Source organism: Bufo bufo, chromosome 4 (genome assembly GCF_905171765.1).
Source record: "Bufo bufo chromosome 4, aBufBuf1.1, whole genome shotgun sequence".
NCBI classification, from domain to species: domain Eukaryota; kingdom Metazoa; phylum Chordata; class Amphibia; order Anura; family Bufonidae; genus Bufo; species Bufo bufo.
This window is the reverse complement of record NC_053392.1, coordinates 245,704,926-245,731,006: the sequence shown is the minus strand read 5'-3', so window position 1 is coordinate 245,731,006 and position 26,081 is coordinate 245,704,926. Positions and strand designations below refer to the sequence as shown.

Genomic DNA, 26,081 nt, shown 5'->3' with positions numbered 1-26,081 from the left:
GCTGAACAAACTAGACAGGAATGAGAAGAACAGATATAGAAGATAAAGTATATATGAGACATGGTTAGTAGGATATTACACATTCTGCAGGAGAAATGAAAGATATGAAGCATTTGTCTTCATGTAGGTGGGAAATAAAGTATATGTCCTTGGTGGTACCTGTTTTTATTAATGAGAGAAATCACAGCATAGATTTAATGTAACTTTTTAATGACAAATCCAAGGCTAGATTGCTCACTAGTCTTTTATCCAGTGAGTCATCAGGTAATTTTGATATCCTGTTCATCAAACATTCATAATTCATGATAAGTAGAAAACTCATTAACTCTTGTGTAGATCCAATATACACATGTGGACAAAATTGTTGGTACCCTTCTGTTAAAGAAAGAAAAACCCACAATGATCAGTGAAATAACCTGGAACTGACAAAAGTAATAAATAAAAAAATTACTGAAAATCAGCTTATGAAAATCGTTCATTGCTTTTAAATTGTGGTTCAACAGAATAATTAAAAACAAAACAACAAATGAATGAAACCAGCCTGGACAAAAATAATGGTACCGCTAGAAAAGATTGAAAATAATTTGACCACAGGGACATGTTAAACTAAGGTGTGTCCTGTTAGCATCACATGTGTCTTTCAACTTTGTAATCAGTCCATATGACTATTGAAAGGGTGAAAAGTAGTCACTGTGCTGTTTGGTATCATGGTGGGTACCATACTGAACATGAACCAAAGAAAGCTAAGAAAACGTGTTAAAGGTAAAGGTTATAGGACTATCTCTAAAGAGCTTGATGTTTTTGTCACTACAGTTGCACATACTGTATTATTCTGACGTTTAAGGTCTACAGGACTACAGCCAACCTCACTAGACATAGCGACAAGAGAAAAATTGATGACAAAATGCATATTGACAAGCCACAACGCTTCTGAGTGAATGACCATTGGAGAGATGAGACAAAACTGGAGCTTTTTAGCAAGTGACATCTATCAAAAGAACATTGTACTTAGGCCTCATGCACAAGGCCGTTGTGCGGCCGTTCCGTGCATTAGGGACCAGAATTTGCGGATGGGCAACATTCGTGCGGCATCTGAGACAGATAGAGACCCATTCAACTTGAAAGGGTCCCTGATCCGTCCGCACCGTAAAAGAAATAGAACATGTTCTATTTTTTTGCAGTGCGGAGGCATGGACAGAAACACCACGGAAGCACTCCGTAGTGCTTCTGTGGGCTTCCGATCCGTGCTTCCGTTCCGCACAAAATCTCCCGAATGGGTCCGCATCAGTGATGCGTGGTGCACATGGCCGGTGCCCATGTATTGCGGACCTGCTGTATGCGGGCCGCAATACAGCAACGGCCGTGTGCATGAGGCCTTACTGTGAAACATGGATGAGGTTCGGTTATGTTTTGCATCTTGAATCTGTGCATGGTACAATGAAATCTCAAGGCTATTAAGGCATTCTGGAGTGAAATGTGCTGCCCAGTGTCAGAAAGCTTGGTCTCGGTCGAAGGTCATGCGTCCTCCAACAGGAAAATGACCCAAGACACACAGGTAAAAACATCCAAGAATGGTTAAGAGCAAAGCATTGGACTATTCTGAAGTGGCCTTCTATGAGCCCTGATCTAAATCCTATTGAACATCCATGGAAGGAGCTGAAACATGCAGTCTGGAGAAGGCACCCTTCAAACCTGAGACAGCTGAAGCAGTTTGCTCACGAGGATTGGGCCAAAATATCTGTGGACAAGTGCAGAAGTCTCTTTGACAGTTACAGCAATCACTTGATTGGAGTATTTGTCTCAAAAGATTGTGTAAATTATTAAGTTAAGGGTTCCATTATTTTTGTCCACTTTCATTAGTTTGTTTTATGAATTATTCTGTTGAACCACAATTCAAAAGTAATTTTCATTAGCTGATTTTCAGTAAGTTTTCATTTATTATTACTTTTGACAGTTTCAGGTTATTTCAGTGACCATTGTGGGTTTTTCTTTCTTTAACGGAAGGGTACCAACAATTTTGTCGACGTGTGTATCTATGTTATTAGTGTGTTCACCTACAAATACTACAAAAACAGTTAAAAAATGGAGTGTGTTTCACAGACCACATGTGGCTGTGAAAACGGCTTAAGTGGTGCCATGGAAGTCCTGTGAATTAGAGAGTGAGACTTACTTCATATTCTTTGTCTATTACTTCTGGTTTGAGCAGGGAATCAGGATATCCAATCATCACCATCATCTGCTTCAGCTGAAAGATAAAATTATTGCTGTTACCTACAATAATACATTGTAGCAAAACCCAAGCTTGTCCAAGCTTGGTATAGACGGCACCCAGACTGAATACCAGCCTATTCAACTGAATGGATATCTTCACATCAGCAATTTCCCGCACAGACCATCATTCCATGCAGGGGTGTAACTACCATAGTGGCAGACCATGCGACTGCTATAGGTCCCAGGGCAAGAGGGGGCCTAGTCTTAGTTGGGATTATCTTCTCTTCTACTGGAGGTGAAAACTTAGTAAGGACTCTACCCTCCAAGCAGGGATGCTCAACCCGCGGCCCTCCAGCTGTTGTAAATCTAAAACTCCCACAATGCCCTTCTGTAGGATGATAGCTGTAGGCTGTCAGGGAATGATGGGAGTTTTAGTTTAGCAACAGATGGAGAGTCGCAGGTTGAGCATGCCTGCTTTAAAGGAACAACTTTTAGCAAATGAGGCAGTGGAAAAAATGGCCCAAGGGTCATTAAAAAGGTTTAGGCAGAAACCCTTCTGTCCAGTGTGGGGGACAGTTTGATCCTTGCTATGGGGCCCTTACTTCTCTATGTACGCCACTGATTCCATGTCAAAAAAATTGCAGCATATTCTATCTTTGTCTGCTTTTTCTTGCAAGATTCATTCATTCAAATGAATGGGTCTGTGGAAAAAATGGACTACACATCTCAACTGCAACATCTCAATATACTCTAATGCCACTTCCTTCACATACCATTATTTTAGACAGTATGTTTTCCTCCATATTTGTAGTGGCTCTTAAGCTACCTCTTGAGAGAGGTAGAAATCTTTCCATGACAACTTTTCTCTATGTTGTAATCCTGATTTTGGATTAGGCTATTTTCACACTCGCGGCAGCAGGGTCCGGCAGTGGAACGCTTAATTTTTTTGTCCGACCGCCTCTCGGCTTGTTTGCCGTGCTGCGGCTGGAACTCCAGACTGTCCCCATTATAGTGAATAGGGCCGGAGCGGACTTTCTTCGGCATGGTGGGCTAGCATTGGCACGGATCCAGCAGGCTCTTCCCCCGCCGGAACAGCCTGCTGGACCCTGCTGCCGCAAGTGTGAAAGTAGCCTAACATATATTAAAATAAAATACTGACCATAATACTGCCGTGTGACAGTGGCCTAGGTATAGAAGACAGATTTGTGCATATCCCAATACTATATAATACTGCATATGTTTTTTTTTTTCAAGTTACTTTGGTCCTTGCAGCTTCTTTGGTCTCCTTGTCCATCCAATCTAACTCATCCAGTCGGTTGTCTAGTATATATTTAATGTCTTCAACAAGTTGTTGTACCTGCACAGACAAATTAAAAGCTACTTAAAAAGCTGTAGAAAAGCTTAAACTGCAAGTTTGAAATGGTGGAACATTATAAGGCGAAAATTAAAGGCAGGAAATAGAGGATTATTGTTCCATATTTTCTACTGTTGATCAGTAGAACTTAGCCTAGGACTGGGAGACACCTTCTATATATATATATATATATATATATATTTATTGTAAGAAGGTACCTGGAATCATCGTGGATGGAAGGTATGTGTCACCGAGGTTCCTGGCCTCGGTGAAGTAAGATCTGGTATTTTATGTGTCAGCAGCAGCTATTGCTTAATGACACCTTGAGATTTAGCATGGCTGTCATAGCTGATACGGGACGGCTCTTACTGGGAGTAGTCAAAGTCCTGGGTGTGAATTAACACCAAGGAGAAAAGGTGACTTTTATTGTTTATGGACTTTCCTTGTGTGTGAACAAACACCAAGCCGCCTGCGTTTTGTGATACACCTTATCTGCATTTTGTTATACACCAATGTGTGAATAAAAACCGCTGTTTGAACTGTGTACTTTTCCTCTATACTGCATCCGCTAGTCCTAACTACCAGAGCGAATCCCCACAATATATATATACAGTCAGGTCCATAAATATTGGGACATCGACACAATTCTAACATTTTTGGCTCTATACACCACCACAGTGGATTTGAAATGAAACTAACAAGATGTGCTTTAACTGCAGACTTCAGCTTTAATTTGAAGGTATTTACATCCAAATCAGGTGAACGGTGTAGGAATGACAACATTTTGCATATGTGCCTCCCACTTGTTAAGGGACCAAAAGTAATGGGACATAATAATAATAATAATCATAAATCAAACTTTCACTTTTTAATACTTGGTTGCAAATCCTTTGCAGTCAATTTACAGCCTGAAGTCTGGAACGCATAGACATCACCAGACGCTGGGTTTCATCCCTCGTGATGCTCTGCCAGGCCTCTACTGCAAGTGTCTTCAGTTCCTGCTTGTTCTTGGGGCATTTTCCCTTCAGTTTTGTCTTCAGCAAGTGAAATGCATGCTCAATCTGATTCAGGTCAGGTGATTGACTTTGCCATTGCATAAGATTCCACTTCTTTCCCTTAAAAAACTCTTTGGTTGCTGTTGCAGTATGCTTTGGGTCATTGTCCATCTGCACTGTGAAGCACCATCCAATGAGTTCTGAAGCATTTGGCTGAATATGAGCTGATAATATTGCCCGAAACACTTCAGAATTCATCCTGCTGCTTTAGTCAGCAGTCACATCATCAATAAATACAAGAGAACCAGTTCCATTGGCAGCCATACATGCCCACGCCATGACACTACCACCACCATGCTTCACTGATGAGAAGTGTATGCTTAGGATCATGAGCAGTTCCTTTCCTCCTCCATACTCTTCTCTTCCCATCACTCTGGTACAAGTTGATCTTGGTCTCATCTGTCCATAGGATGTTGTTCCAGAACTGTGAAGGCTTTTTTAGATGTCGTTTGGCAAACTCTAATCTGGCCTTCCTGTTTTTGAGGCTCACCAATGGTTTACATCTTGTGGTTAACCCTCTGTATTCACTCTGGTGAAGTCTTCTCTTGATATTGAATTTGACACACATACACCTACCTCCTGGAGAGTGTTATTGATCTGGCCAACTGTTGTGAAGGGTGTTTTCTTCACCAGGGAAAGAATTCTTCGGTCATCCACCACAGTTGTTTTCTGTGGTCTTCCGGGTCTTTTGGTGTTGCTGAGCTCACCGGTCCATTTCTTCTTTTTAAGAATGTTCCAAACAGTTGTTTTGGCCAAGCCTAATGTTTTTGCTATCTCTCTGATGGGTTTGTTTTGTTTTTTTCAGCCTAATGATGGCTTGCTTCACTGATAGTGACAGCTCTTTGGATCTCATCTTGAGAGTTGCCTGCAACAGATTCCAAATGCAAATAGCACACTTGAAATGAACTCTGGACATTTTATCTGCTCATTGTAATTGGGATAATAAGGGAATAACACACACCTGGCCATGGAACAGCTGAGAAGCCAATTGTTCCATTACTTTTGGTCCCTTAACAAGTGGGAGGCACATATGCAAAATGTTGTAATTCCTACACCGTTCACCTGATTTGGATGTAAATACCTTCAAATTAAAGCTGACAGTCTGCAGTTAAAGCACATCTTGTTTGTTTCATTTTAAATACATTGTGGTGTTGTATAGAGCCAAAAATGTTAGAATTGTGTCGGTGTCCCAATATTTAAGGACCCGACTGTATATATATATATATATATATATATATATATTCTGCATTTGGCGTCATAGGTGGAGGCTCTGCTCCCAGTTCTCTCCCAGGTGCCTATTTGTATTACTGTCTATGACCACTACACTGATGTCTATTAGTAGATTTGACTTGGTGGTTACTGAGGATGGAAGTGATTTCATTTGATTGAAAGATGAAGACATAATTTGTAGCAGACGAAGCATCACACAGAATGGCTGCAATCATGTTACATGCTATGTTATATCTGTTACATAAGTCACATGTTTTACCACTCAAACTAGGCTTTAACTTAGAAGCAGATCTCTTTATTTGGAGACCACTGTGTATTTAGTCATATACAAATCAAATGGGGGTGAGGTTGTCAAAAGGTTGTCTCTAACAACCGCTCCATTTCTTCACATTCCATACATAATAAACATGGCTCAAGTTCCCTATTAGGGTACGGTCACCCTGTCAGGTCTCTGCATGCAGTTTTGGAAGCCCAAACCAGGAGTGAATTCAAAAGAGAAGAGACATCATATAAAGTATACACTTTATATTTTCTCTCCTCTTATGATCCACTTCTGATTTTGGCTTCCAAAACTGTATGCAGAAACCTGACCTTGTGGCCTACCCTTAGTATAAGTATCAAATGGCCACTGTTTTGAACCCTATCCATTAACTATTTCTCTTGGATCCAAACATCAATCTGCCATTCTTATGAAATAAATGTCAGTTCTCCATAGGCTCCATTGGTTCTGTACCCCAGTTCTCAGTTCGGATGTGCTTATTAATAAAATGCATGCTGCATCTGATAATTAGCTAACCACAAAGAAACATTTTGTGCACACACTTTGTTTTAATCTTCCTTTGTTCTAATTTGTGAAATTCTAGGACATCATCTTTTTGTTACCTTGCCTTTGCTGGTTGATGAGAAATATTCTTCTACAAACAAGGCTCCCAGTGCCATTCCAAAATGTTTATTGGCCTGTGTAAGACAGACTTTTCCCAGCTCCGGCTGTTTCTCGGAACCCTCCATCTCTTTAGACAATTCATGAAGCGCATCTCGAAAGGGAGCTGATAGATGCTCACTCAGTACTACTACAAGTCGCCATAGCATGTAGTTGTGCAGGACACTACAGGAAACATGAACCAATGAAAGAAGAACCAATTGGCTTTTGTTTGCACCATAAGACAGAGCACACATTTAGTAAAATCTTTATACCATGTTGTGTAGTTTGTGATCAAACACATTAGTTGGTACCTTATTGATGTCAAAGTTAAAAATATAACTGAAGATAAAATTTGTCACAAATGTCTGGAGAATAATACTACCATCATGTGACTGCAGATTTTGAACAAATGCTCATTGAAATTAAGACTCATTTTGTGGGGCCCCTTGGCATTTGGCAGATTTAATCCACAAATTGTTCAGAACATCTTTAATAGTTATGGACGAACATCGGCCGGGACGATTTGCGAACCGTGTGTTCGCGGCGGACCCCATTGACTTTAATGGCAGGCGAACCTGAAAAACCTTCAGGTCATATTTGCAGTCACCAAATACTAGAAGTGCACAAATAGTCCCACAACATGGACAGTGACATACCAGAGGGGGATCAATGGAAAAAATTCCCAGAAAAAATATACGTCTTAAAGGGAAACTCTCAAAAATGTGCCCTGCTGGAGCCTAGAAAATTTTTATTTTAGGCCAGGTCTCAAAAATTAGGCATTCACCTGACAGAAAAGAACAAGTGATTATGTGGCTGGAGGTACATTAGGCGGTCACTGAATAACAATTTTACTGTAGGCCAGTACAGGCCACAAAAATTTGCCATTCACCTGACAGAAAAGAACAAGTGATTATGTGGCTGGAGGTATATTAGATGGTCACTGGATAACAATTTTACTGTCCCCAATTTTACAGTCCCGAAAAATTAGGCATTCACCTGACAGAAAAGAACAAGTGATTATGTGGTTGAAGGTACATTAGGCGGTCACTGAATAACAATCTCACTATAGGCCAGTGGAGTACAGGCCCCAAAAATTAGGCATTCACCTGACAGAAAAGAACAAGTATAATCAAAATATGGTGGCTCACTCTGTAAGCGGCTATGGAAATGGGTGCTGCTAAGTCTGGTATGACACACCCAGTCATGAAAGGGTTATAGTATATATGTATGGAAAGACTGAGCACTCGCCAGCTAGACCAAGTGAAGACCAAGAGCAGATGTATATAATATAACAATAATTTATTAATAGAATGTTAATAGATAGCCCTAAACTTATATTGCAATAAAATCTAAAATATAATGACAATATATAATGATGTAGTACCCAGATAACGAATGAAAATGTGATAATTACATCTATAGTATTACAGTGATATATCATAGACAATACTAAAAAGCTAAAAAGGGCAACTAATATAATCTAAAAACCAAATGTAGAAGTGGTACTATATTCGATAAATATTCGGTATATTGTTCAATAAACCACTACTCAATCCAGTGAAGAAATATGCCAGGTATGATGTCCGATAATAAAAACGGATAAGTGTCCCTGTATTCGAAGAAGTAAATTCGCTTATATAGAAGCAAGTGAACGTACAGTCTAGGGATAAGAATGCACCTGTTATTTGCCGTCTGATGTGAGTATAACCGTGGCGTCTCACGAGGCTCACTGAATCAGATTAGGCAGTACCTGGGTCTAGTCGCTTGCTCAAGGTGGTCATGTAGCTCTCAGCACGAGAGATCTCTTGATAGTGTTCCCCGATATTGCAAGTCTGGACCTGGTTGGTAATTATCAAGGCGTCTTACTTCATTCGCATTTGCGAGATATCACTGTTCCGGCAAAGTTAAGATCCAATTGTCGGGATGTTGGGGTCTCGTAAATGTTCATCAGCTGATGTCCAAGGTGTACAGAAACCAAGCGCGTTTCGGGGTCCTTTCCTGGCCCCTTCCTCAGTGGTGGTCTGTAAGGGGGGTTTAATCCTCCTTTTATACCCAACATCCCTTAAGGTGAGATGGAACGAAAATATGGTTTTGGATCTGGTCATACAGAAACTCTGGCATGGAGCAATCCAGATAATTGTTCTTTTTATGCGGAGAGATTTGTTCAGGTGTTATACTTGTAATCATTCTAAAACAATAATATTGTCTGACATGTCTCAACTTTAGCAATCACATTGTCTGGCATATCTCAATTTTCAGCTCAGTTTTTAGCGAATCATGTTATCTAGCATTTCTCAAACTTATTATGCAATATTTTCATATGTGTTAACAATGCGGTTCTATGGTTTATAAAACGCAGATGCGGTTTTTTCAGTGCATATGCGTTTTGTTGTCCTTTATATATATGGGTACAAATTATATTATTTTTCGTTGGTTTTACATCATAAAATACAATTTTACTAAGAATGAAAATAAAAATAAGAATAAAATATATAAAAACAATTATAATATGCATTTTTATAAAAGTATGAACATGTGTTAAAATGTGTATATCGTTGCCTATATACATATATGAAGGCACAGACTCTATCAGTTTAAAACATACATTTTAAATATAATGTCACGAAGATATTTTTTATTATAAAAGAGATATAGCCACCATTTCTGTACTCTACTCTCCTCTCCGGCAACTCTACAACCAAGTTACAAATAAGGATTTTTAAATATATTAAATATAGTTCCAACACAGGTCTAAGATAGTCTGTATCAACCTTTTTTTTAAACATTGTTAATCTTTTTAAATATTGCCATATTTCATATATGGCTATATCTCTTTTATAATAAAAATATCTTCGTGACATTATATTTAAAATGTATGTTTTAAACTGATAGAGTCTGTGCCTTCATATATGTATATAGGCAACGATATACACATTTTAACACATGTTCATACTTTTATAAAAATGCATATTATAATTGTTTTTGTATATTTTATTCTTATTTTTATTTTTATTCTTAGTAAAATTGTATTTTATGATGTAAAACCAACGAAAAATAATATAATTTGTACCCATATATATAAAGGACAACAAAACGCATATGCACTGAAAAAACCGCATCTGCGTTTTATAAACCATAAAACCGCATTGTTAACGCATATGAAAATATTGCATAATAAGTTTGAGAAATGCTAGATAACATGATTCGCTAAAAACTGAGCTGAAAATTGAGATATGCCAGACAATGTGATTGCTAAAGTTGAGACATGTCAGACAATATGATTGTTTTAGAATGATTACAAGTATAACACCTGAACACATCTCTCCGCATAAAAAGAACAATTATCTGGATTGCTCCATGCCAGAGTTTCTGTATGACCAGATCCAAAACCATATTTTCGTTCCATCTCACCTTAAGGGATGTTGGGTATAAAAGGAGGATTAAACCCCCCTTACAGACCACCACTGAGGAAGGGGCCAGGAAAGGACCCCGAAACGCGCTTGGTTTCTGTACACCTTGGACATCAGCTGATGAACATTTACGAGACCCCAACATCCCGACAATTGGATCTTAACTTTGCCGGAACAGTGATATCTCGCAAATGCGAATGAAGTAAGACGCCTTGATAATTACCAACCAGGTCCAGACTTGCAATATCGGGGAACACTATCAAGAGATCTCTCGTGCTGAGAGCTACATGACCACCTTGAGCAAGCGACTAGACCCAGGTACTGCCTAATCTGATTCAGTGAGCCTCGTGGGACGCCACGGTTATACTCACATCAGACGGCAAATAACAGGTGCATTCTTATCCCTAGACTGTACGTTCACTTGCTTCTATATAAGCGAATTTACTTCTTCGAATACAGGGACAATTATCCGTTTTTATTATCGGACATCATACCTGGCATATTTCTTCACTGGATTGAGTAGTGGTTTATTGAACAATATACCGAATATTTATCGAATATAGTACCACTTCTACATTTGGTTTTTAGATTATATTAGTTGCCCTTTTTAGCTTTTTAGTATTGTCTATGATATATCACTGTAATACTATAGATGTAATTATCACATTTTCATTCGTTATCTGGGTACTACATCATTATATATTGTCATTATATTTTAGATTTTATTGCAATATAAGTTTAGGGCTATCTATTAACATTCTATTAATAAATTATTGTTATATTATATACATCTGCTCTTGGTCTTCACTTGGTCTAGCTGGCGAGTGCTCAGTCTTTCCATACATATAGAAAAGAACAAGTGATTATGTGGCTGGAGGTACATTAGGCAGTCACTAGATATTAATTTTACTGTAGGCCAGTACAGGCGCCAAAAATTAGGCATTCACCTGACAGAAAAGAACAAGTAATTATGTGGCTGAAGGTATATTAGATGGTCACTGGATAACAATTTTACTGTAGGCCAGTACAGTCCCCAAAAATTAGGCATTCATCTGACAGAAAAGAACAAGTGATTATGTGGCTGGAGGTACATTAGGCGGTCACTAGATAACAATTTTACTGTAGGCCAGTACAGGCCCCAAAAATTAGGCATTCACTTGACAGAAAATAACAAGTGATTATGTGGCTGGAGGTACATTAGGCGGTAATTGAATAACAATTTTACTGTAGGCCAGTGGGGTACAGGCCCCAAAAATTAGGCATTCACCTGACAGAAAAGAATAAGTGATTATGTGGCTGGCGGTACATTAGGCAGTCACTGAATAACAATGTTACTGTAGGCAAGTGGATTACAGGCTCCAAAAATTAGGCATTCACCTGACAGAAAAGAACAAGTGATTATGTGGCTGGAGGTACATTAGGCAGTCACTGGCTAACAATTTTACTGTAGGCCAGTACAGGCCACAAAAATTAGACATTCATTTGACAGAAAAGGACAAGTAATTATGTGACTGGAGGTACAATAGACGGTCACTGAATAATAATTTTACTGTAGGCTAGTGGAGTACAGGCTGACGATGGGTTGGCTGCAAGAATGATCTAATATCTGAAGTGTCCAACACATCTTCAAACCGCCCTCTTCTTGCAGGCGCGGTAGGATTGGTACCCGCACCTGTTTCGCTGTTGGTGGAAATTCCTCTGCCAGCGCCCGCAACAGCAGAATGCAACATCTCTCACAGCAAGGCCTGAAAATGCTGCAATCTGACAGCCCTCAGTGATGCTGGTAACATGTCCGCCATTTTGTGTTTGTACCGGGGGTCTAAGTACATTGCCACCCTGTACTGGTCCTTGCCCTTTATGCTTTTTAATACGGGGGTCCCTCTTCAAACACTGGAGCATGAAGGCCCCCATTTGCACTAAATTGGAAGCGGTGCAGCTCCCTTGCTCCTGCTCATCGCCTAGGAGAATGTCGTCCTCTGTCTCCTCCCCCCAGCCATGGACAACACCAGGGATCCCCGAAAAGTTTAAAGTCCCCCTCAAAGCCTGCTCTTCTTGCTCCTCCTCCTCCTCCCCCCAGCCACCATCCTCCTCTGACTCTTCTTCAGACTCCTGCTGTCTTGTCTCAGATAGAGTAGCCCCCCTGGAATTCATTCAGCATTGCGACTTCCTCATCTTCCAGCTCCTGCTCCTGCTCCTCGACGTCATTGATGACACGACGCAATGCACGCTCTAGAAAGAAGGTGTAAGGTACGATGTCACTGATGGTGCCCTGGCTGTGACTGACCAGTTTGGTGATCTCATCAAATGGCCGCAGAAGTCTGCATGCGTCGCGCATGAGCAGCCACTGGCGCGGTGAAAAGAAACCAAGCTCCCCAGAACCTGTCCTGCGGCAGAGTTCGTACAGGTAGTCGTTAACGGCACATTGCTGCTGGAGCAGCCTATCAAGCATATACAAGGTGGAGTTCCAGAGCGTCGGGCTGTCACAAATCAGACGTCTGACGGGCAGGTGGTGTCGCCGCTGAACGTCAGCAAGGCGAGCTATGGCTGTGTAAGATCTTCTAAAATGGCCAGAGATTTTCCTGGCCTGCCGCAAGACAGGCAACAAATCTCTGCATGACTAAGTTAAGGACGTGTGCCATGCACGGCACGTGTGTCATTTTTTGTTTCAGCGCGCTCAGCAGATTGGCACCGTTGTCGCACACCACTTTACCAACTGTCAAATTGAGCGGGGTTAGCCACTGATCGGCCTGTGACTGCAGAGCTGAAAGCAGTACAGGACCGGTGTGGCTCTTGGCTACCAGACACAACAGCTGCAGCACAGCATGGCACGTCGAATAGGTTCTAGTGAGCTTGGGGGGTGCAGCGGAAGAGGCGTTAGCAGTGGAAAAGGAGGAGTCAGCCGAGGAGGAGGCGGAGGATGGAGTAGGAGGAGGAGAAGAAGAGGCAGGTCTGCATGCAATCCGTGGCGGTAACACCAAATCCACACAGGTGCCACGGGTTGCATGCTTGACGGCCGTCAGAAGGTTCACCCAGTGGGCAGTAAAAGTTATGTACCTTCCCTGCCCGTGTTTTCTAGACCACATGTCTGTGGTCAGATGTATCTTGGCACCGACACTGTGTGCCAGAGATATATTCACTTTCCGCTGAACGTGGCCATATAGCTCTGGGATGCCCTTCTGGGAGAAATATTTACTTCCGGGGACCTTCCATTGCTGTGTGCCAATGGCCAAAAATTTTCTAAAAGCCTCCGAGTCTACCAGTTCACATGGCAGTAGTTGGCCGGCTAGCAGTTCCGACAAGCCAGTGGTCAACCGTTGGGCAAGAGGGTTATCCGACATCATCAACTTTTTATGCTTGAACATTTGGGCCATGGAAGCCTGCCTTCTGCCAGATGATTGCGACGACGGCACGGTGGAAGGTAGAGTGGAGGACAAATGGGAGGACAGAGGAGAAGGAGAAGAGGCAGGATGTGGAGCGCCGGGAGTGTGGCTTTGTGGGTTCTGACGGCGTTGCTCCCACTGGGCTCGGTGATGGAAGGCCAGATGCCTTCTTAAGGCGGTCGTCCCTAGGGGAGTGTTGGGCTTACCGCGACATATGCGTTGACAGCACAGGCTGCAGATGGCAACACTATTGTCACCAGCTGACACGTTAAAAAAGTCCACACTGCGGAGCCATGTGCCGGCGTCCTGGGAGCGCAAGATGTGACCATGCATGGTCAATTGCTCACTCCAGATACATTTGCAGTCTGCTTTTTGCCTTCTGTGCACTGCGAGTTCTGCCTGCTTCTCCTCTTTCTCCTCCCTATCTGCTGCTCCGTCTCTCCCTCTGAACGCCCCTCCACTTCCTCTCTTGTGGGCACCCACGTGATGTCCATCGACACGTCATCATCGTCACCTTCACCACCACTGACATTAGAGATCTCTGAGTAGGCAGCAACAGCGGGGACCAACCTTCTTGGGCTGATCTGGGTACTGTGGTCAGACCGCTGGGTGGTGGCCGTTGCTACCTCCTCTTCCTTATCCGATGCCAAGAATGGCTGTGCATCGGTAAGGTCTGGGAATGGATGGGAAAATAATTCCTCTGGCTCGAGTTGAGGGGCTATGTTGGTGGTGGTGGTGGTGTCTTTGGGGGTGCACAAAGCAGAGAGTAAGGAGGGTGCAGATACAGAGGATGAGGAGGGTGCAGAAGCGGAAGGGTGAGTGAGCCACTCAACCAACTCTGGTGCGTCCTTTGATGTAATTGCACGCACCTTCTCCAACTTCACACTTAGGCTCCGGGCTGGTACACCTGCTCGACCCCTACCTTCCCTGCGGAAAGGCCTGCCTCTTCCTCTGCCTGTCATTTTCAAAATGACCCTGTGCCAAAGTCCTTATAGAAGGTATATCGCAGGTATATAGAACCCCTTAATCAATATTTGGTGGAAGCAGGTATATCGCACCCCTCAATCACTATTTTGTGGAAGCAGGTATATCAAACCCCTTAATCAGTATTTTGTGGAAGCAGGTATATCACACCCCTTAATCTGTATTTTGTGGAAGCAGGTATATCGCACCCCTCAATCTGTATTTTGTAGAAGCAGGTATATAAAAACCCCTTAATCAGTGTTTTGTGGAAGCAGGTATATTGCACCCCTCAATCTGTTTTTTGTGTAAGCAGGTATATAGAACCCCTCAATCAATATTATGTGGAAGCAGGTATATCAAACCCCTTATTCAGTATTGTGTGGAAGCAGGTATAGTGCACCACTCAATCAGTTTTTTGTGGGGCAACAGGTATATCACACCCATTGCAAATAGTTGTTCCAATAGCGCTTGTGCCTCTATATATCGGTATCGCAGCAGAACTGCACACAACTGCTGCATAATACAAATGCACTATATACTTTTTATGTTAGAAAGTATATTATAGGTATATAATATAGGTATAATGATGCATGAGTAATCTCCAGATTCTTAATGAACTCAACCTCCAGACTCCTCGAGTGCTATGTTTGACGTGTTGCAAACAGAATAACGTGCACTAACAAGGTGGAAATAAGAATGGCAGTTCATAAGAAAAAACCCCAGGCAGCAGTTCCTGATGAAACTTGTATTATCTCCTTGTACCTTACTTTACAAGACAATTCCTTATACATTATTCCATGGCTGCACATCACACATCAATTATTGTTTTATTTCTGGATCTGCAGAAATATGCAATAGAGCTATACATAAAGTAATGTCATTGTTTTGTACTGCATTCCACATCCACTTGTATTGAGAACAAGCACATTGTGTAGTAAATCTGCTCAGACAGCTACTATGGAACACACAACATTGACATTCAGCACACGCCATCCCTTCACTAGATCAATGACCATTAGCTTAATGTTCCAACTGTAGAGTCCAGTCTGGATTAGGCTGTGGCATGTCAGCTATGAGTCAGCCCAGGGCTGTGTATGACATTAAAAGAAAGAAGAAAGATACAAAGTGCCAATCAATGCTAATCAGAACGTGAAAATTAAAACACAAGTCTTTATTAAATCTTTGTTTAAAATGGGGTACTATGTGTCCAAAATATCAAATCCGTGTTAATATCTGCAGTAGTCAGGTATCTAATCTGTGTAAGTATCTGCAGAATTTGATAAACCAGATAGTAGCTTTCAGCTGGTGAGCATAATATCATAACACACACAACAGTCAGCTATAGAATGAAGTATAACATTTTCTTGTAAGCTATTATGCTTGTAAACTGCCAAATAATTAGCCACTGTGTTGTGTACCAGTTCAGCAGCAGAAATGGTTACAATGTTGCGGACGGTGAAGCTAGAAGTAGGAGACCAACAACTACGGACATTTTTGCACTGAGATACAGGAAGAATTATTGAGGGGCCCACAATCACACGGAGACAGGGAGACGGATGAATTACAAATCATCAATCTCTCTGACAGACCCCTTAATTTAGTGGAAATGCAGCTCCTTAAAAAAGATCTCTCGTTCGTTCCCACATGTGCATTTAACCTTTTTGAATTGGTTAAAGATCTATCCCTTTTTGTGAGGAAACTCAAGTGGAGGAAGTTTTTTGCCCACCTGATAGGCAACAATGTGTCGAACTGGGAAGTGACATTGATGAACTACCTGACATATGCCTTTTGGTGGATTTGATGGAGGAGGGGGATAGAGATCTGGGTGAAGGGCCATTCTCAGATCTCAGGCTTCCATCCACAAAAAATCCACCAATGGGGATAATACCCCAATGGACATCTTTCTCAAGGTAGTTACGGACCAGTTAAGAGCAATGGAAGACCGGGGTACAATTAAATCTAACCTATCCAGATTAGAGACTGAGGCGCTTCTTTCCCTTGAACGTGACCCCTCCATTGTCATTAAACCATCTGACAAGGGGGAGAATATCACGATCATGGGATATGAACAATACAAAACGATGTGCCTAGACTTCCGGTTCCGGCGCTGGGATGCAGGACGTGGAGTGAGTGAGCTCCGGCGCCTGTCCCTCTATTAACACCTGCGCTCCGTTTCCAGCGGCATCAAGGGGCTCCGAAAGTCACCTGGGAGTGCCCACACAACGCCGGTCTCCAGTCCATGGACCGTTATCTATTACGGAGTGGCAGACGGCAAGTTAAAAGCGGTGTAAAGCAGACCGCAAGCACCACGCTGAGCAAGATGGCGGACACCCGCCCTGAGTCCCCGAATAACAACAAGGGAGCTGATAACGCAGCTGGTGAAAGTGGTAAGCCGGCTGAGGACTTGCTCAAAATTGATTATAAGACTTTAGCCATTGAAGTGGCCAGATACCTAGCTCCGGACATTAAGGAGACGCTCGCAAAGACTCTTCCATGCAGTCCCTGCATGAACTACACGATACTGTGGCAAGACATGAAGCGAGCATAGAGGAGTTGGAGCAAAGGGTTGCAACAATGGAGGAGGATGTCTCCAGATATAATAGTGATGCCCAGGATCTTTTTAAACAGAATATTGTGCTGAAAGACCGCCTAGAAGACCTGGAAAACAGGTCTAGGCGGAATAACCTAAGGATTGTGGGTTTGCCAGAGAGCATCAAACAGTCGGCTCTAAAAGAATTGTGTGAGCTTGAAATACCACAAGTCTTAAATCTGAGTGGGAGGCATAAGGTGGAGAGGGTTCACCGGGTTGGACCCGCTATGGATCCACAAACGCAAAGGAATACTAATTCCAAAAATCCGACATCAAAACCGCGCCAAGTCATCATGCGTTTCCTGGACTATAGCGATAAGGAGTCCATCCTGAGGGCCTTCAGAGCTCGCAAAGGGCCGTTAAAAGTAAGAGTGCACACCATATTGATGTTCGCAGATTACTCCGCTATGGTGGCAAAGAGACGACGTGAATTCAGCAATGTTTGTTCGGAACTCTATAGGCAGCAAATTAGGTTCCAGCTGTTGTACCCGGCGATTCTGAAAGTGACCACATTAGATGGCGAAGTTAAAACCTACCAGGATCCTGATGCTGCAGTGGAGTTTCTTCGTATGAATAATCGAGAAGGAGAGTCAAGACAAAGAGGAAGATCCCAGAAACAGCGACAGCAGAGCAGAGAAAGAACAAGGAGTCCAGAATGGAGACGTTCACCACCTACAGACAGGCGGAGGTGTGACTGGGAGCTGGTCCCGGCGGACAAGCGGTTACCTCGTCCAAGAAGAAGGGACTCATGGTCGCGATAAAGCGGTCACTACAGGTAGCCGAGTTGAATCTTGGTGCAGGATTCTTGCAGTTCACTTAATGCTTGCGATTTGAGAAGGTTGTAGTACGAGGTGCTCGATCAACTCGGGGATTTGCAAAGAGGTGGACTTTACGGCACTACCCATATGTTTGTATTATTGTATGTTTCTACATGTTATGCGGTCTGCACTATGGTGATTAAGGGGGACAGGCAGTTAGGTTTTGCAGCCCAGAAAAAAGAGAAGTCAGGAAGAAAATTGAGAGGGTAATACATAGGAAAATGTGTTATAGCAGGAGTCAAGTATTAGGAGGTAATCCTAGCAGGGAGTGTGTGGGGGGGGGGGGGGGTAGTTTGTTATGTTATGAAAGGTATTGTTCATATCCATGCATCAGCTGACGCTCGCTTCAAGATTCATTCAGCCGTGGGTTATATGTATCCAGTAGCAACCACTGTCATTAGAATGTCATATACATTGAAGATAGTGTATCTTCTGGAGAGAAGACTCTAGAGTATATGTGTCAGAATGAGAAAATAGGAAATCTTTAGAATCTGGGAAAGCTACGTGGGCTTGAAGCCACAGTTTCCCTACATGTTTTTCTGTCATAAGGGACATTTTCTTCTCGCCGCAGAAGAGGTGGATGATCCTTCGCCACCTTAAAAAGATGAAACCTGACATAGCACTGCTTCAGGAAACCCATCTGTCAAACCCTATATTTGCCCACTGGCTCCTGGTATTGCCCATACGGCCCAGTTAGGAGAGTGTTAGGTCCCGGGCTACTTGAGAAACCTTGGCGTGGTGCCCGGGCTTAGACATGTTCTACACCGTAGGACATGTTGACTAATCTCTCAATTTTAAAACCAGTTTGAGGGTTTAGTAAGACTGCAGCGTGCACCTGTCTTTGCTATTTTGTTATATCGGCATCAACTTCCCAGACATTCGAGGCTACAATATAGCTTGTAACAGCAGATATATATTGGACTGGGCAAACCAGACATCTTTCTATTCTAATCTTAGATTGGAGAAACAGCTAGCAAAGCCTTGGGACCTGGTGGCATTGTTGCATACCAGTATCTCTAAACTGCCAGGGCCAATTAAAAAATCTTTGGTATTAAGGGACACAATCATTGTGTGGAAAATATTACGGAAGATGTATGGTTTGCCTTATCAATTGTCTAAACATCTCCCAATAGTAGCTAATCCTAACTTTGAGCCGGGTAGCAGTAGCAAACTTATGCTTGCTTGGACACAGAAAGGGATTAGGAGAATGGGTGACCTATTTCATGAGAAGGAAGCTAGATGGATGACGGAGACAGAATTGAGAGAGAAGTGGAATTTGAAGGAACCAACCTTTTTGCCGTATATCCAGCTTATATCTTACGGTAAGGGTTTGTGCAAAGATCTAACCAGGGAATGGAGAGTGAATGAGTTTGACTCACTCCTAAAAATGAAAACTAGGCCGTCAATTTCACTTCTTTATCAATCTCTTAAAGACAAATGGGAGAGAGTAGAACCCAAGAAGATGTTCCGGAGATGGGAGACACTTTTAGAAGTGAAAGACATACACCAACCTATATGTTCAGGTATAGGGGCATTATATAAAGCCATTCCAAATGAGCAGTGGCGTGAGACCCATTTAAAGATTTTACATCACGCGATATATAGGTTTGACATCCCCAGTTCTAATGCAAGACGAGATAGGTTGACAGCATGCCCAAAATGTGGACTTTCAAAATCGGACTTATTCCATGGATTATGGAGTTGTCCGAAGTTGAAGGAATACTGGAATGACATAACTACTCTGTTGAAAAATTGTGGTAGGAAGGAGGCAGACATTACCCCTGCAATGGCAATACTGCATGTACAAATCATCAGATCTGAACTGTCGGATGATTATTCAACGGCGTCTAGCGCACTAATGGGGCATAAAATTCTACTAGTTGCCAAAAAATGTCTACTGAAATTGTGGCTCCAACCCCAGATCCCTTCTGTTTCTATGGTCACCGCGCAACTCAAACACACATTTCACCTAGAATGGCTTGAGGCACTACAACAAAAATAAATTCTGGGGAAAAAGTTATACCTAACATGGCGTAAGTTTGTACTGAGCCATATAGAACCCTATGAATACACGAAAATTATGTCTCCTTTCAAGTTGACGGCATGGTATTTGCTGGAAGATCTAAAGGATAAGCTGGGAGCTTTAAAGGTGATATAAACCCAATGACAAGCTGGTATAGTTTAGCAACTGGATATGGAGTTAGGCTGATGCAGGGGAAGGGGGAGGGGGGTGGGGGGAGGTGATACTTTATTGTACACTATATTGCGATAGGCTGTATTTAATGACACACAGTATTTATGATTATTGATGAGCGGCAGGTGCCATATTTGATATTCGTCAAAATGGAATATTCGTCATTATTCTAGTTATCGCGATTATTATGCGATTTAAATAATCGCGTATTGCGATTTTAACTTAAGGCTACTTTCCTATTGGTTTGATATCTAGAATTAGCGAATATGACGAATGTATTCGTCATATTCCTCAAAACGAAGAAAACAAAGTATTCTACATCTTCGTTTTAGCTACCTATTCGTCAACTTCGCTAATTCTAGCAATCAAATAGGAAAGTTGACTATAGAGACAGCTAAGTTTAATTCGCTATGCGATTATATGACTTAGCTTTTTTTTTTTTATTGAATAGTTAAATACTTGATTATTATAATGATTCTATTTATAAAAAAAAAAGCAAAGTAATATAATCGCATAGCGAATTAAACACAGCTGTCTCTATAGTCAACCTTCCTATTTGATTGCTAGAATTAGCGAAGTTGACGAATAGGTAGCTAAAACGAAGATGTAGAATACTTCGTTATCTTCGTTTTGAGGAATATGACGAATACATTCGTCATATTCGCTAATTCTACCAAGCCAACCATAGTAAACCAGGTCCAAGTTGAAATAGCAATGCAATTAATTCAAGTTATAATAATCGAATTTCGATTTCAACTTAGCACTGCTATATTCCATATTATGCTAGAATTAACGAATATGGAATATAGCAGTGCTAAGTTGAAATCGAAATTCAATTATTATAACTTGAATTAATCGGATTGCGATTTCAACGTAATTCTCAAATCCGACAGTACATTCTAGTATGGAGACGTTCCCATGGTGATGGGGACGCTCCATGAGCACGGAAGTCGTCAGAAGCAGCAACGGGCACTGACTGGAGCAGCCAGGAGCCAGGAATCCTAAGGACAGGTAATAACTACTTTTGGGAAGTGGGAAAGAAAATAATATAACAATAAAAAAAAATTTTAAAAAATGAATATTCGAAATATCGAATTTATAGCACTATATTCGAAATATTAGCGAATTATCGAGGTGCTGATATTCGCAAAAAAAATTCGATATTCGAATATTCGCGCTCAACACTATTTATGATCAATGTCATTTGTGTGATGGAATATCTATGACATTGCTGTGATTGTTATTTTTTTTTGATTGGGAGAAAATTAATAAAAAAATTATATTGTAAATAAAAAAACTATGTGCCTCAATATCCTTAAGGATAAGTGTTGTTATCGGATTCTGGATAGTAATCCTACCAATATCTTCCATTGCAAACTGAAAGGCATTGTAACGGCAGCACGTGACAAAAAACTGATTAGCCAGACGGAATATCTCTTTCTGCTCCCGAGATTTCCACAAACCCCTTGCTTCTATAGTCTCCCGAAAGTTCATAAGGGCTTTTCCCCACTTAAAGGAAGGCCTATTGTCTCAGGAATGGGTAGTTTAACACAAAACATTTGCACCTATGTGGATAAAATCCTTCGACCATTTGTCTTTGCCCTCCCGTCCTACATACGGGATTCTATAGACGTTATAAAAAATTGGAGGGCATTAAACTGGACGATCACATTATGCTTGCCAGTTTGGAAGTGGAGGCGCTGTACAGCTCCATACCCCACGAAAAAGGGTGTGGAGCGGTGGCGGCCTATTTGAGTCAGCATGGTACTTATCTATGGCAGCATAATGAGTTTGTTCTAGAGTTGCTTTACTTAATTCTGGGACAAAATGTGTTCCTGTTTGATGGCCACGTATACCACCAGCTCAGGGGTGTGTGTAACACCCCAGAGTTGTGTTACTACACGACTCTATCCCACTACTATCTCCTAAGAGCCTTTGTATTGTCATCTTATGTAATTTATATTATGTCTTCACAAATGTGCATCTAAAACCATGTTAAATTCCATAGTTCTTGTAATTTTCCAGGTTCAGCAGCAGGTGGCAGCAATGCATTGGTCAGGTACTAGTTACAGTTTAGTGAATCTAAGCTGGAATGGATTATTCCAGCTTAGCTCCTCCTCTATGAGCAGAGTGGGCTGTGCCCATATCCTGCAGCATGAGTGGAGAAGGAAGTTAGAGTCAGTGTGTAGCCCACCCCCTGCTAGGAGTAGGGTGTGTGTGTGTTAGGAGATCCCCTGCATAGGGAAGACAGCAAGGATTTTGTCTCGGCTGAGACCTGATCATATACCTAGGCTGAGCACCTGCAGCCTCAGCTGGATAAAAGAAGCAGAGAACCACAGACAACCTCCAGCGTTCCAGGAAGAAAGCATCCCCTGAAAACCCTTCTGTGAGTTAAGTCCAGAGACCTAGGAGAAGCCATTCCTCCTAAGCTAGTCTGTCCCCACAAAGCAGAAGTTATAGAAAAGTGCAGAAGATTTATTCCTGTCACAGTTACAGAGCTACCAAGCAGACGACTTATCCTGCAAGCTCACTCTTAAAGCAGAAGCATTCATTTCCTGCCAATCATTGCTAAAACCTACTGGGACCAAGAGACCAAAGCTGTATACTGCTTGGATACAAGTTATCTTCACTAAAGAAACGTTTGAACTTTATCTAAAGGTCTGGACATAATTTCTGCTGCAAAATTCCTCTATTACTCCTACTATCACTACACTCAAATTTATTGCAAGTGAGCCAGGAGCCAGGAGTCCAGCCGTACCCAGGTAGGAGACACCGTTGACACAATTATCACCACCCTATAGAGACATTATAGGCCATTACACCACTCTGGCATTCCTATTCTGGGACGTGCGTTATAACACCTTGGAAGGGCCCTGGGGTAGTACCCTGCGCATGCTGCAATTGGCGTCACAAACAAATACAGACTATTATCCACCCCTATCCTGGCCCACTGTATAAGTGGCGTCAGCGTACCCGTTTCTGGTCACGGCAGGTGGCAATGGGGAGCCCCTGTGCATCCACTTTTGCCAACCTCTACCTGGGCTGGTGGGAACGGGAGGTTGTCTTCGCGGAAGAGAAAAACAAATGGGCAGGCCACATCAACCTATGGTTGCATTACATCGATGATGTATTGATACTCTGGTCTGGGAACACTGCGGATTTGACCTGAATAAACCTAAATAGAAATGATCTAGAGTTATACTTCACGTTAGAAATCCATACTAACCAGATTACCTTCCTGGATCTGACTATTCAGAGATTCACTATTAGAGATTCACTTTTTTGCGGGGCATCTGTAATGGGTTGTACTTGTTTTTTTTCCCACAAAATGATGCACGCCATTTGTTACATTTGTGGCACAAAATAGCAGGATTTTCAGTTTAAAGTCAAATCATATTTATTACACTTTGTATGTCACCAGGGGACTGGAGAGCGCTTGCAACATTTTGTGTCTTTTTTGCACACAGCTGCAATGATAAATATGGCTACAAATGCAGCTTCATCCACAAAACATATGGCTGCACCTTTAGTAAATGTTACACTAAAAATAGTACACCTCATAAACTTGTCTCAAATGCCTACTCCACCAACAAAACAGCATTTCTGTTGCAGCATAGAAAGTAGATAACCTACTAACTTTGCATCACTATTTGTTAGCTCAGTTTTACGGTGGCACATTTAACCCACGTCCATTGTGCACGGTGGCACATTTAACCCACGTCCATTGTCATGTAGCCAACACCATTGCCACTAAGCCCTTGTCGTTTCCTCTCTCCTCTGTTTTCTAACATATACTCTATGTTCCGACAAAGACTTACAGCTATTACCCTTACTTGCACACTTGCCTCCAGGACATCTCCTGTGTAACATTCATCCTATGATTCTTTGCTTTATATAATTCTTAGCTTTAGGGTAAGTGAAACTGGACAAGCGAGTTTATTGACTATAGTGATTGTACAGAGCCTTCCATGCAGTGACTATTTCCTCCTCTGTATGTATAATTGCCTTTACAATTTCAGAAGGCCTTTTAGTACATTGGATCTTAAAGGGCTTCTGTCACCCCCCAAACAGCAATTTTCAGTATTGGACTTAATATAATTGCTAATGTACACAGAGTCCATATATACCCCTCTTACCTCTGGCTGTGCTTTAAATTCTTTAAAAATAGTACTTTTGTGATATGCAAATTTCTTCACTACCAGCAAGTTGGGCGGTTACTTGCTGGTAGCCGCCGCATCCTCGGTCTAAAAAAAGCCCCCTCCTCCACTTGATTGACAGGGCCAGCGAGCGCTCTCTTCCTTCCGCTGGCCCTGTTTGCATCTGAAATCCCGCGCCTGCGCCGTAACGGTCCTCATTCGGCGCAGGCGCTCTGAGAGAAGGACGCTCGTTTGGCTGCTCCTTCCTCAGTGCGCCTGCACCGATGACGTCAGCCCTACACCCGGAAGAGAAGACGCTGGCATCGCTGTTAAGGAGGCGGAGAGTCCGGTGACGTCGCTGGATGCTTGATTCAGGTAAGTATTTACCTAATAAGCATGCAGTCACTACAACCACCAACGAAATGGGGTGCCATTATTTTACAAAAAGTATATTTAGACACACTATACCACCAACGCTTATAAATAATATACCCATTATTAATAAATATATATATATATATATATATATATGTATGATATATACACTATATATATATATATATATATATATATATATATCACACAAATATATATATATATACAGTGGGATGCGAAAGTTTGGGCAACCTTGTTAATCGTCATGATTTTCCTGTATAAATCGTTGGTTGTTACGATAAAAAATGTCTGTTAACCACTTAAGGACCACAGGTTTATACCCCCCTAAAGACCAGGCCCTTTTTTACAAATCGGCACTCCACAACTTTAGCGGTTTATTGCTCGGTCATTTGGTGGTATTTCATTGCTGCTGACATTTTTACTTTTTTTGTTATTAATCGAAATTTAACGATTGTTTTGCAAAAAAATGACATTTTTCACTTTCAGTTGTAAAATTTTGCAAAAAAAACGAGATCCATATATAAATTTTGCTCTAAATTTATTGTTCTACATGTCTTTGATAAAAAAAAAATGTTTGGGTAAAACAAAAATGGTTTGGGTAAAAGTTATAGCGTTTACAAACTATGGTACAAAAATGTGAATTTCCGCTTTTTGAAGCAGCTCTGACTTTCTTAACACCTGTCATGTTTCCTGAGGTTCTACAATGCCCAGACAGTAGAAACACCCCACAAATGACCCCATTTCGGAAAGTACACACCCTAAGGTATTCGCTGATGGGCATAGTGAGTTCATAGAACTTTTTATTTTTTGTCACAAGTTAGCGGAAAATGATGATTTATTTTTTTTTTTTTCTTACAAAGTCTCATATTCCACTAACTTGTGACAAAAAATAAAAAGTTCTATGAACTCACTATGCCCATAACGAAATACCTTGGGGTGTCTTCTTTCCAAAATGGGGTCACTTGTGGGGTAGTTCTACTGCCCTGGCATTCTAGGGGCCCAAATGTGTGGTAAGGAGTTTGAAATCAAATTCTGTAAAAAATGACCAGTGAAATCCGAAAGGTGCTCTTTGGAATATGGGGCTCCCTGTGCCCACCAAGGCTGCAAAAAAGTGTCACACATCTGGTATCTCTGTATTCAGGAGAAGTTGAGGAATGTGTTTTGGGGTGTCTTTTTACATATACCCATGCTGGGTGAGATAAATATCTTGGTCAAATGCCAACTTTGTATAAAAAAATGGGAAAAGTTGTCTTTTGCCAAGATATTTCTCTCACCCAGCATGGGTATATGTAAAATGACACCCCAAAACACATTCCCCAACTTCTCCTGAGTACGGAGATACCAGATGTGTGACACTTTTTTGCAGCCTAGGTGGGCAAAGGGGCCCATATTCCAAAGAGCACCTTTCGGATTTCACTGGTC

The 26,081-nt window shown here is 41.7% G+C and overlaps 1 protein-coding gene across 1 annotated transcript in view; it reads right to left on the bottom strand.

Moving 5' to 3' along the window:
* ECEL1 (endothelin converting enzyme like 1) overlaps positions 1-26,081 on the bottom strand; it is a 158,244-nt gene that overhangs the window by 62,324 nt on the left and 69,839 nt on the right. The window contains exons 7-9 of the mRNA XM_040428434.1: positions 6,733-6,955; positions 3,470-3,568; positions 2,171-2,245 (exon numbers count right to left, since the gene is read on the bottom strand). Coding sequence (XP_040284368.1) covers positions 2,171-2,245; positions 3,470-3,568; positions 6,733-6,955 — 397 coding nt within the window. The remainder of the gene's footprint in view (positions 1-2,170; positions 2,246-3,469; positions 3,569-6,732; positions 6,956-26,081) is intronic.